The sequence below is a fragment of the Eleutherodactylus coqui genome, chromosome 7 (genome assembly GCF_035609145.1).
Source record: "Eleutherodactylus coqui strain aEleCoq1 chromosome 7, aEleCoq1.hap1, whole genome shotgun sequence".
In the NCBI taxonomy this organism is placed as follows: Eukaryota; Metazoa; Chordata; class Amphibia; order Anura; family Eleutherodactylidae; genus Eleutherodactylus; species Eleutherodactylus coqui.
In genome coordinates this window covers 126,391,097-126,403,162 of record NC_089843.1, presented here as the reverse complement: position 1 = coordinate 126,403,162, position 12,066 = coordinate 126,391,097, and the positions used below count along the sequence as shown (strand labels likewise).

Genomic DNA, 12,066 nt, shown 5'->3' with positions numbered 1-12,066 from the left:
TGTAAACCCAGGGTATGGTAATAGTGCGGCAGGCAGCCATGCCACATCCACACACAGAAATGGTAACGGTTTTATGCTGTGCTTGGGCTCCAATAAAGGAAATATTCCTATAAGTAGTCCTATGAAAAATTGTATGATAATAAAATGTATAAAAACAATTTACATATGCCTGGTTTAGGTTTGCATTTTCATTTGTTAAATGTGTTTTTGTTTAGGAAAATGCAAAAACAGCAAATGCATATAAAAACCAACAAGACGTACTGATGTTTAATAAAATTAAAAAAAACAAAATAAAAACCCCGTCACAAAACAATAAAGAACCCTAAAAAAAAAATCTGTGCCTAAAATATTTATCTGTGAGACAGAGGTAGTACTATCTGTGCTGCTATTAGTGTATCTTGACGGCACCATGAAGCTAGGGGTTTGACAGGAGAAACGCCCCTGTCACACCCCTAAGCTCCCAATTGGGTGACTACTCCAAGGTCCTAGCAGGACGTTGTATTTAGAGTGTTGGCTGCCATGGATGGTTAGGGTTACGGATGTTTCCTTTGTTTGCCTTACATTGTGAGTTCTAAATGCTTCCATGTTAAATTTGTAAGATGGAAGCATTTATAGTTAACAATGTAAAGCAAACAGGTGAAACATTCCTAACCGTCCACGGCAGCCAACAGTCTAAAAACAGTAAGCAGGCTGAGACGTAGCAGTGCCGTGGAGCTGCTGCCGGCAGCGTACATAGCTGATGGGACACTGTGTTCGGGCCTAACTTTCAGGAGCGGCAAGCGCAGGGGACGACAGTGCAGCAGAGTAACACGGGGAGAGGACCGGGGAGCGGATTGCTGAACTTGCCTGGCCGCGAAGATGACGAGCTGCAGCGCCGTGGAAGTCAGGTGAGTACAAACCAGGAGCGGGGACTATTTCGGCGGAAGTGGGGTGGGGGGGGGGGTAAATGCAGCAGGAGCGTGGACCCGAAAGCAGTGGAGGGGAGTACGCAACACTCTGAGCTGAGGGAGCGGGAAGTGCAGGAGCGGGGAGCACACCAGGGGAAAAATACAGCTACTGCACCTATGAGCAGCGCAGCATGGACACTAGAGCAGGAGAAGTGAGCACAGGGCCGGAGACTAAAATTGACTAAATGGGAGCAGAGGGCCGCCGACGCTACTGCACTACCGTCAAACACAGCACCGGAGACGTAAATAGTGGAACTGGAAGCAAAGGCGCGTCCTGCAGACTGAACGGCCTGGGAGTCGGCACTGAATAGTGAATCTGGCCTCGCAGGACCTGCAGCCAACCCATTTTTTCTAAACAATCAGCTACAGGGGGCGTCACCCCGTCACTCTTGTCTCCACCAGGACTTCCTGGTGGCATCAAGATACACTAATACCATCTGTGCTTACCTCAGTTTGCCATTAAAATAGTGTACTTTGCAGCCTAGAAAAAGGACCAGCACATTAGACTCAGACCTGCATCTTGCCCCAGCCACTTGAGGTCTGATGCCTAGGGTGGTGCAGTAAAGGCAATAGCTGAAATAGCTTTTTTTTTGTTTTTTTAACCCCTTCTTCACAACAGATTACCCCAAGAAGTTTGTTCTACAGTAAATGGCCAGTATAATATTGGACGAACAGAGTTCGTTCTACTTGAAACGGTTGTAGTTCCGGTTCTATCAGGACTAGCTAAATTATTTTGACGCCACTTTAAAACAAAGATTCCTGGCTTTAAAAAGAGACCAAAAGCTTGTCCATGGCTCCAATTAGAGATGAGCGAGCGTACTCTGAAAAGCACTACTCGCTCGAGTAATTTGCTTTATCCGAGTATCGCTGTGCTCGTCCCTGAAGATTCGGGTGCCGCTGCGGCTGACAGGTGAGTCGCAGCGGGGAGCAGGGGAGAGCGGGTGGGAGAGAGGGAGAGAAAGATCTCCCCTCCGTTCCTCCCCGCTCTCCCCTGCAGCTCCCCGCTCCGTGCCGGCACCCGAATCTTCAGGGACGAGCACAGCGATACTCGGATAAAGCAAATTACTCGAGCGAGTAGTGCTTTTCCGAGTACGCTCGCTCATCCCTAGCTCCAATAGAATTGGTGTTTCTCTTGTTTGTTCCCCAGTCCTCTGGGATCGGTAACATGGAATTTTCAACATGGAATGCTCTCTGATTGTCAAATATGGAGAGGATTTTTTCAAGCACTGATCACTCCCTCTACATTATTTAACCCAGCAGATGCTGGAGTCATTGCTGATCGCAGCATCCAAAAAGGTTTTTACAGTGAGAAAATAGAAAGTTTTTTCATACTGTCATAATGACCCATATAACAAGGTTAACAATCTTTATACCACATTGTCAACGCTGTAAAAATAAATCCAACAAAAGCAAACTTGGTTAGCAGGCTGCGAGAGAATAGGGACCATGAGGAGTAATATGTTACAAAGGGGGGAAATAAGGAGCAGTAGGTAATTGATGGGGGTAATGTGGAGCAATCTGTGTTACATGGGGGGGGGGGGGGGGTAGCAATTTGTGATAGGGAAAACCATGGGGAGCAGTCTATGTTCTAGAGTAAGAATATGAGGAACAGTCTGTAAGAGATGGGGGTCTGGCAGAAGGCTATGTGAGAGAAGGACCATAGGGAGCAGTCTATGAAAGGACAGTGCCTGTCCAATCTAATCTCAGCCTTTCTGCTACAGGGACAACACTGGAACTTGAACGTGTGAATAACCAACAGGACACCAGGTATATAACATGAACTCTTTTTTTCCCAGCCCAGACCATAAGAAATGAAGACCCTTCTTCTCTGCCCTGAACCGCAGAGAGGGATGGTGCCCTGAACCTCCCTGCTCACCGCACAGATCAGTCGGGACACTCCCATACACAAATGCTCCAATGGACCCACTAAATATGCTGGTTCTATTGTCTTTCATCTAATTTATATGGTCATCTTTAGGTCTGCACTTCCCCGATTCAGTATCAGTATACTTTTGTTTCTGTATACATCAAATATGAAAACAGTCACTGGCTTATTTCTTTGTGAGACAGTCATTTGGGAAGTCACAAACCATAATCTTGACTGCAATCCCAGCTAAGAACGCTCCTATGCTTTTACACAGGAGTGATCAACGCTTTGTGAATAGAGACGGATCGGGCCAGAGATCATTCCAGCCTGCAAGCTTCCGCTCATAGTAATCACGCCCTCTTCACACGGAATGATGCAGCAGCAGACCAACAATGATCTTTTGGTCTGCATGAAAGATCTGATCAGCGACAGATCACTGATCGTACTTTCACTGCAAGCATTCTCACTGCACAATAGTCGTGCAAAGCGCTCGATCTAACAAGCAATTTACAGAAGAACCGTCCCGCGTAAAAGGGGCTTTACAGATTAAAGGTAAAGAGCACGGATCTGAGTAGACATGTTGCTAAATGAGCCACTGGCTCACTGTAAAGTGCTCAGGAGCTGACAGCTGCCACTTTCACAGGTCTTTTGGAGTGAACATTTTTTAATGTTATTTTTTTTTTTTTACGAAGTGTCACTCAGCCCGAAGGTTTCCAAAGAAACCATAGGGAATGCATAGAAGTAACTTAATAGAAATATCACATTACACAGGAAATAGGTGGGCGCAGCATTCCAAATACAGTTTTCCAAAGTATTTTACAGTTCAGTAACTGAAGGTCACGGTTTACAAAGAATGTGTAAACGATGTTAGTCACCTGTGACATTCACACTGCTAAAACAGCAATACAGGGCTTATGCTTCCTGTGTTCTATGCAAATTGATTTTTTTTACTTTTTTTTATTACTAGACCATTGTCACATCGCAATAGATCAGACAGCCACATTATTAGTCCAAAATCATACATAAAAAAAAAAAAAAAAAAAGAAGCTAACCTTGGTGAAATATCTAGCACGTCCGACACCAATCTTCTGTGAGGATAGGGCAGGTGTACGGTAGGATTGGGGGGATGAACAGATAGCAAGAAAGTAGAAATAGAAGGAATAATTATTGAGAGTGGAGAAGGAAATAAAACATTAAAAGTAGCAGAAAATGGAGGGCAAAGACAAAAAAGGCGAAGGGCCTTAGTGAAGTTATCTTTATTGAAGTGGGTCTTATATTAAGGGCTTCACTGCTTGTACTACAATTTACTTCTACGTTTTTCCCACACAGCGGCGCACTCTACTTCCAGCTGTGAAGCCATAAACGGTGAAAAGCACATAGCACTAAACCAGCACTGCGGTTCCTTCTTTCTCCCTATTACTAGAGGTCAAACCAACCAATAATAAAATCATAGCAATTTCTAGAGCTCAGAATTAAACTGCTAAGTATGTTTTTGTCCGAAACATACATGGGCCAAATGGGCATATCAGTCCCAGGTTCATGCCACCCATGGTTCAGACAGCATGAACCTGGAGAAAGGTTCACTTTAAATGTAAATATCAGTTAGGGGTGTGAGGTTGCAGGATAATCCAGACGTAAGCATCTATACGACCCGAAGTTAAGAGAAAGGAGCCGCAGCTTCTATACAGCGCTGAACTATTCTAACATATGCAACATGCATGAATCAAAGAGTCTTTATCAAGTTTTGTCAACTACAATGAAAAATACAGAATATAGATCAGGCAGCAGCATTGGCAATGCCGCTTTCTAAATTTAATGCAGACAGTGGAATCAAAAAGTCAGTGTGACCCAATTTAATAGGCACATGAGCTGTAACTAGGTAGGTGGCGGTGGGTTTTTGCCACGTCAACGGGGGAGAGCCTAGACTAGTCTCAACTTGTTTTGTTTTGGGGGGAATAAGATGGTGACAGACAGACTTTAAATCGGTGGGAAGGGGGTGGGGATGAGGCTGAGGATGGGGGTGGGGGTGGGCGGTGCCTATCCTGTGGATAGGGGACAACTTGCTATTTTGGTAGAACCCCTTGAAGTGACTGGATACGTTTTATAAAAAGATGTGTACCGGATAGGTTTCATAGAACAAGTAAATATATGTATATCTTTAAATAATATTTTAGGGCACTCTCACCTGGCTGAAGAACTTCCCCATGCTCCATGTTTGTCTGTGAGAATATTGATAATTTTCTGCACCAGCTGGGTAGAAGTCACATGATCTCTGTACTTGGCAGCTCTAATTAAATGGTCGCACATCTTTTCATCTTCTCTCTTCTCTGCTGAATACTGTGCACAAAGGGACTGGAGGGAAGAAAGAAAATGTGTGTTTACATAACAATGCACATAGTGTAAAATATGAAATACACAAATTACTCAATTTTTCAGAGAAAAGAAAAGCTAGTCACAAAGGCTGACAGTCTTTTTCCACATCAGTTAGCCACTAAAAGATATTATAACAAAGGATAGAAAAATCTAGGTTGCCGTCTACTAACAATAGTAAATAGTTTTACCTTCATCGCCTAGAAATTCATGTGGTCCAGGGTCATTGTAGTTCAATAATTTCATATAACCAGTTACAAAAGTTAAACTTTACCCCAAATGCATTTAAAAAAAAAAATTAATAACGGGTAATCTGTGCTTTCCAGATGTTTTTGACTAGTGTTAAATCAGAAAAAAAGCAATGCTGGAGCATCTTTTCTTAGGACTCGGCATTGTGCTGTTCTTCTGTTATTAGTAACCCAGAAATCTATGAAGAAATTGATGACAGGGCGTTACCGTTTGGGGATTTCTTAATGTACAACTCAACATGGTTTGGTTGGACGTGTCACACACCTACCTATCTGAAAAACTGAAGTTCAACCCAACCGCCAAGATGGCAGCATTTAAGAAGGTTTCTTCTTTCCCCCCACAAAAACGTGAGTCAAAAACTGAAACCCCGACTGCCGAACAGTTTTTATTTTATAAAAGGCGTTTTCTTACTTTTGAGACCCCTTGTACGTACAGACAACCCTTGGCATACTTTTCTGTGCTGTTGAGTAGCATCATAGACTATGCAGTATCCAGCTATTAACCTGGAAAAATACTTGTCCCACAGAAACCCATGAATATACTGCTGAGTACAAAGCATCACTTTTGCAACAAAACACATAATTCTGGCATGCCTTAAGCCTCATTGTAAAACAATTTCTTTTAAAGGGAACCTGTCAGCTTCATAATGCAGTCCATTCTGCAGGCATCATATTATAGAGCAGGAGGAGCTCAGCAGATTCATATCGGGAAACTTTTCAGTACATCTTGTATTTCACTTCTTTTAATCTCTGCTCTGTGCCTAATGTTCCGGTGCGCGGTCCTGTTAGCGCAATGGGCACTGCCAATGTGTGGTGGGTATCCAAATTTTATAAACGCAAATTATATCTAGCTAAAAGAAATCAGACATGTGACACTAATGGAGTTCACAAGCAGATTCCCGCTGGGTTTATGGTTAAGTAGTGATATATTGTTTTGAATAGAAGCAACGCCCTGCTGTGGGCCAAGCCATAAGAATAGCAAGTACTGTGATACAAATACAAGTTACAATTGGTTGTATGTTATCAATGTATTAGAAAATATTAACCCATTAGCATATAACCAATCATAGCAGATAGTCGCATTAACCCATTCACATGCTCTTTGTTGGCAATTTTTTCGGTCTCCCACGTCATTTGTGTATGACTGTTGATTCAGCAAAAGCCAAATCAATCACGGATATGATCATTGGTCAGATTTTCTTGCTGCATGGTCTTGAGGGAGCAGGCAAGTATTAAAAAAAAAAAAGCCTGGCTCCCAGTCACCTCCACTAGCAGCACCATAACTTAGTACCCCTTAATACCTGACATTGTTGCACTGGCCAAGATCAGAGTTAACTCTGATCCCAGCCTTTTTACCCACCCCTATATGCTCCAGCCATTAACAGTGGCATCTAAGGCTTTAGACACAGACTACTGACGCCATTCTGGGGTGCCAATGGGCTGTTTTGGCAGCTTTGGGACCAACAATTGGCCCTAGGCTTGCTATTTTAATACCTTAGGCAGGGGTCTAATAGCATACTTGTAATCGTTATGTTGCCAATTTAGTCCAGTTTATTAAGACCAGTGTTGCCAATCTTAATATAAAGTGCAATGGAGTAGGATGCATCAAATTCATTAAAGTGGCACATAGGTTGTATTTTCTGGGGCAAGGACTAAGCAGCAAACTGGCACAAATTTGTATCATAAATTACACCAGATTCTGGCACAAATTACAGTAAAGCTGTTGGGCTGTGGAAACTCTTTCACCTCCCACGAAGCCTAGCTACTTGTTGAAAGAGGCAAAGGCTGCATAAAAATGAAAAACGTAATCTTTGTGTGCCAAGAAAAAAAAGTTGTGTGCAAAAATTTGCAAGTTATTAACAATAGAAATTGGGTGCAACGGTCTTGATGAATTCCGTCTATACATTGTAGCAGCTGGTACTGCAGGTGAATTTATAATTTAGAGATCCCTTATATGATTGGCACGGCACCAGTCAATAAATACAAAACGAGGCCACATTCTTAGCGAGTAGTTTGTTGTCTATGCTTACATTCATCTTTGTGGTCAGCAGCTGAATAATGGCTTAGACCAATCACTTCAGTATAAATCAATGGGAACTACAAAGATCATTATATAGAATGATTACATCAGCTGCATGTATGTATTGCATATAGTTTCAGATATACTCCTCTCATCTCTACCCTAGTTTATTGAGGCCCAGGAACCATGACTTCAGACATGCAAAATAGTCTTTGCAACTATGATCCTACAGATTTTAAATACTGCCGAAAGCCCAAAATTGCTGTAAATACCAACAAAGGTAAAAGAATCCATATTCTTTAATTGTATTTGTACAATTCTAATAACCAGAAGTTAGATGCAAAACGCCCATATCTAAAAACAGGCAACCAAGGAAGTAGTAAATGCTTTAAAGTGCTTCCTAATGGTCTAATGGATCAGTCTTTACAATTTGAACAGCAACTTTTCATACCTGACATAAAATCTATAGATATAAATCACATTAGAGGCCCATTCTTTACCGATTATCAATCTCTGTCTCCTTGTGGAACATTAGCTTTGCATTTGACCTTATACAATAAAATGAAAATTAAGACTTATAATGACTTTCGTAAGAAAACTACAACCTAAAAATATTTAAATACATGTTATACACCTTACAAACAAAACGGAGACAAAAAAAAGATCCAAACGATATGTGCAGATTTGCAGCTTCAACATGAAGGAAGAGCAGAACTACTGTAAGCCATCTTATAAACTACAATTCAGATGATGATTGTAGAAAGAAATGAATGAAAGTAGAACGCTGAAAGGCCACTTAATTGGAGACATCTGCCCTTTCATGATTGGTGCCTTCCGCTATTGAAATAAGACCGATGATCCTGGAGTGCAGCATTAAGTCCAGTGAGAAAGATTTCTATGGATCAGTGTCCGTATGAATCCACATTCGGATGGGAAAATCAAGCAACTTTGAACGAGGCCTGGTCATCAGTGCCCTCTGGACCAGTATATCCTACATGGTCAACCTTGTGGGGTTTTCTCATGCAAGTGTCAAGAGTAGACTGAGAACAGTGTGAAAGAAAACAGACGGCAAAAGAGGATCCTGTGGACGTAAACAACTAGTCAATGAAATAGTATTGGGAGGATTTCAGGAATCGTTCTGATAAACAGGCACTAAATTTCTGCTAGCTCATGCTGATAATTCAGAATTTGGCCCCAGCAGCATGAATCGATGAACCTTTATGGTCAGGTGTCACCCGTTGAAGCTGGTGGAAGTAGGTTAATGGTGGAGTGAATGGCACTCAATGGGTCCTCCAATACCTATGGATGAACATTTGGAAAGCAGGGCTTACCCAATTATTGCAGCAAACCAAAATCACACACTTCATGGTAGCCGTTTACCTTGTGACAAAAGTACGGTGCAATGCAAGGAGCCATCCTGTCCATAAATTCAGTATGCACACAGCAAGCTTGACTGTTTTCAGAGGGCTGTGCATGCGCATCTCATATTCATATTCATCTCTATGAGAGCATGTGCATACAGCCTTCTGAAAAGAATCAATCTGGCTGTGCACGCGCTGGCTTTGCTGAGGGACACTGCAGGAACATCGGAAGATGTGAAAATGACACAGAGCCCCCCCAGACTCCAAGTCACCTAAACTGTAAGCACTATACATAGTATATAGTTCTTACAGTTGATAGCAGGTTCCCTTTAAATTAGAATCTGGAAGTCAAGAGGCTCAATATATATTGTTTCAATAGCTTTCCACAGGAAGTCTCCGAGGGTGATGTTTCCCTTGGCTTAAAGAGACCCTGTCACCCATTTTTAGTCCTATAAGCTAAGCATATAGGCTAAAGGTAGGTGACCCACGGCGTCTGGGGATCTAAGTGTTATACTTACCTCCACCATCGTTCCCCCAGTGTTGGCACTGGAAGCTGCTCAGTGCATTGATTGGCATGTCAAGCAGTCCGCCCGGTCTAATTTTACGTGCAAAAGCACGCAGCGGAATCAGACCACGTTCCCCACCAGCGTTCCCGCGTACTTGTCATCACTGCTTCACTTCAGTACTGCAGATGGTCCATATGGCTCGCCAGACATGTGCAGTACAGATTTTTTTTTTTTTTTACAAAACCCCACTTTTCCCATGTCATTGCTTGGCGATGATGCGGAATCCGCCACCTTTCTACAATGTCAATTGCAGAAGGTCCGCCGGTCGGATGGCTTCTATTGACTTCAATGTAAGCCTTCCATGTGGAATCCACTCAAAAATATAGCATGCTGCGATTTTTCCTCCCCGAGCAGAAAAATCGCCATTAATTTCCACTCGTGTGCAGGAAAAAGCACCTTTCCATAGCATGCCATGGAAGGCATTTGCTGCAGAATCCAGAAGCGGATGCCCGCTGTAAATTCCGCAAATGCAAATCCGATCGTGTGCAGCTGGCCTTAGGATACATGCACACAGACAATATTTCTTCCGATTTTCTGACCAATAAATAGGCCCGAAAATTAGTAAGAAATAGCACCCATTTCTTTTGAACTGGTGGATGCACATGGGTATTTTTTCACTGTAATGAGCAGATTTTAAAAAAATTGCAGCATGTCCTATTCTTGTCCAATTTTCAGGAGAGTAGCATATGTCAATGTCCTGTGCGCAGCACATCAGACAGCACACAGATGGGGTGTCCGAGTGCAACCTGATGAGAGTTGCACCCAAGAATATCAGGGACAACTTTTAAAATGCTGTGCGCATATAATCTTACAAGGGGTTTTCCAAAACTTTTTATGTGTCACCTGTTAACTTTCCCCACCCCACTTGCCTCAGCAGTGATGGTAGCGTGTATGACGCATCACCACTAAGGTCAGTGATTGGCCGCAGTAGTCACGTTATCGCTCCAGGAAAATAAACTAAACTAAGGAAATGAAGCATCAGCACTGCATCAGTGAACGATAAAACAGGCGAGAAAAGCTCTATTTTTAAAAACAAACATTTTCAGCAAATAATTTTATATCTTGAATTGTAAAAACAACTTTGAAGTCTTAAAGGTGTTTTATCAGCCCTAGTTCTGCTAGCAGCTGAGTTCGGCCTAAGATATAAACAAAAAAAAACAAAAAACAAACACTCTCCTCTCCCTGGCGTACAGCCCCAGTGGAAGTTAGGTGACAGCTGTGGCCAATCAGAGGTCGCTGCCTCACCATCCTTCACTCCTGGCATCATGGTGCCCAGGATGTAAGCGCTGATGCCAGGTCGGATGGTAACACAGGGGCCTCTAATTGGCTGCAGCAGTGACCTGACTTCCGCTGGCCCACACACCAAGCTCCAACACGGGAGCAACTCAACTCAGTCGAAGAAAGGGGAGCATGATGTTTTGTTTTTTTTATTTTAGGCCGAGCCCAGCTGCTAGCAGAATTTTGATGGTAGTGATAAACCCCCTTTAAATACTCTTATCATATTACATTTTTACCTAGTACTAGTCAACTCTAACAGGGTTCTCTCGAATTAGAAAAACATGGCCAACTACAAGCAAAAACACAAGCGGTAAGATGTAACTGAGCCCAGTCTGACATCCTACCACTTGTGAATTGACCAAACGTACAGCTGTCTTATAAGGTGATGGGCCAGCTGTCTCTCACCACCTGATAGAGGGAATGCAGTGGTGGGTCCCTCCTTCAGTGTCTGAATGTCACAGTGACAGCTGATGCTACATAGACTAAGAGAAGGAAAGCTTCAGGAGGCTGCCGTGAGGTGGGATACCCCTCACCGTCCGGAGAGAAGGGCCTGTATTCTTCTATTATGGGCTTGCCTCCTAGACCCATGACGCCTCCGCCCTCTTCACCTATTGGCTCACATGCTGTAACGATCATCCAGGCACAGTAGGAGGAGCTGCAGTGAGAAATGCTGAGCGCTGTGGTGTGAACTACGGCAAAGACAGATTTGCTGTGTTGTGTTTAAAAAGGTAATATTTCATTTAGAAATACACTGAATTACTGATTCAATGAATGATGCTGAAACGGTTATTTTCATTCCACTGCTACTAGTTTATATGTCAATTCACAAAAGGTTAAACATCTTACAAACGGTTCAAAGCAAACTGCAGTGTTTTCACTTTTCACGGAAAGGTAATGTGTTTCCCCCTGAACATGGACTACTCATTTAATGATCTGGAGGCATTAAAGCAGCAGTCCCAGATAAATTAGCTGTAAATAATTCAGAAGGCAGTTAGACCGAATATACATTTACAGACCCCGTGTTCTCAGTCATTTATATTAACATCCTCTTGAAGTGCTGCTACCTCTACAAAGAGCAATCCAAACAGAAAGAGTGTAAGGAGGAGAATTAACTAGTTAATGTGATATGTATTCTCAGCGGTGTCGGATTAAAACCTGAGCAAGCGGTGAACAGAGAGGAGAACGGATACGCTGAATTTTGTGACTGTAGCTCACAGATCCGATACAGTTTAGATTCTGAAAATTATATACAATACTTGACACTAGCAAAATGTAGCAGAAAAAGGACTATTCGTGCCCTTCCAAATGTATCAATTTACCAAAAAGGCAGCATCACCGAGCTTCCACTGTCACATAACAGACTAGGTAAATGAAGACCATATTGTCTACCTAGTATTATTTGTACACTT

General features: G+C 42.6%; 1 protein-coding gene across 2 annotated transcripts in view; it reads right to left on the bottom strand.

The window, feature by feature from the left end:
• The window catches only part of LRBA (LPS responsive beige-like anchor protein), a 503,130-nt gene that overhangs the window by 304,250 nt on the left and 186,814 nt on the right, over positions 1-12,066 (bottom strand). For both annotated transcript variants that reach the window (XM_066573657.1, XM_066573658.1), the window contains one exon: positions 5,000-5,166. In XM_066573657.1, the coding sequence (XP_066429754.1) occupies positions 5,000-5,166 (167 nt within the window). The remainder of the gene's footprint in view (positions 1-4,999; positions 5,167-12,066) is intronic.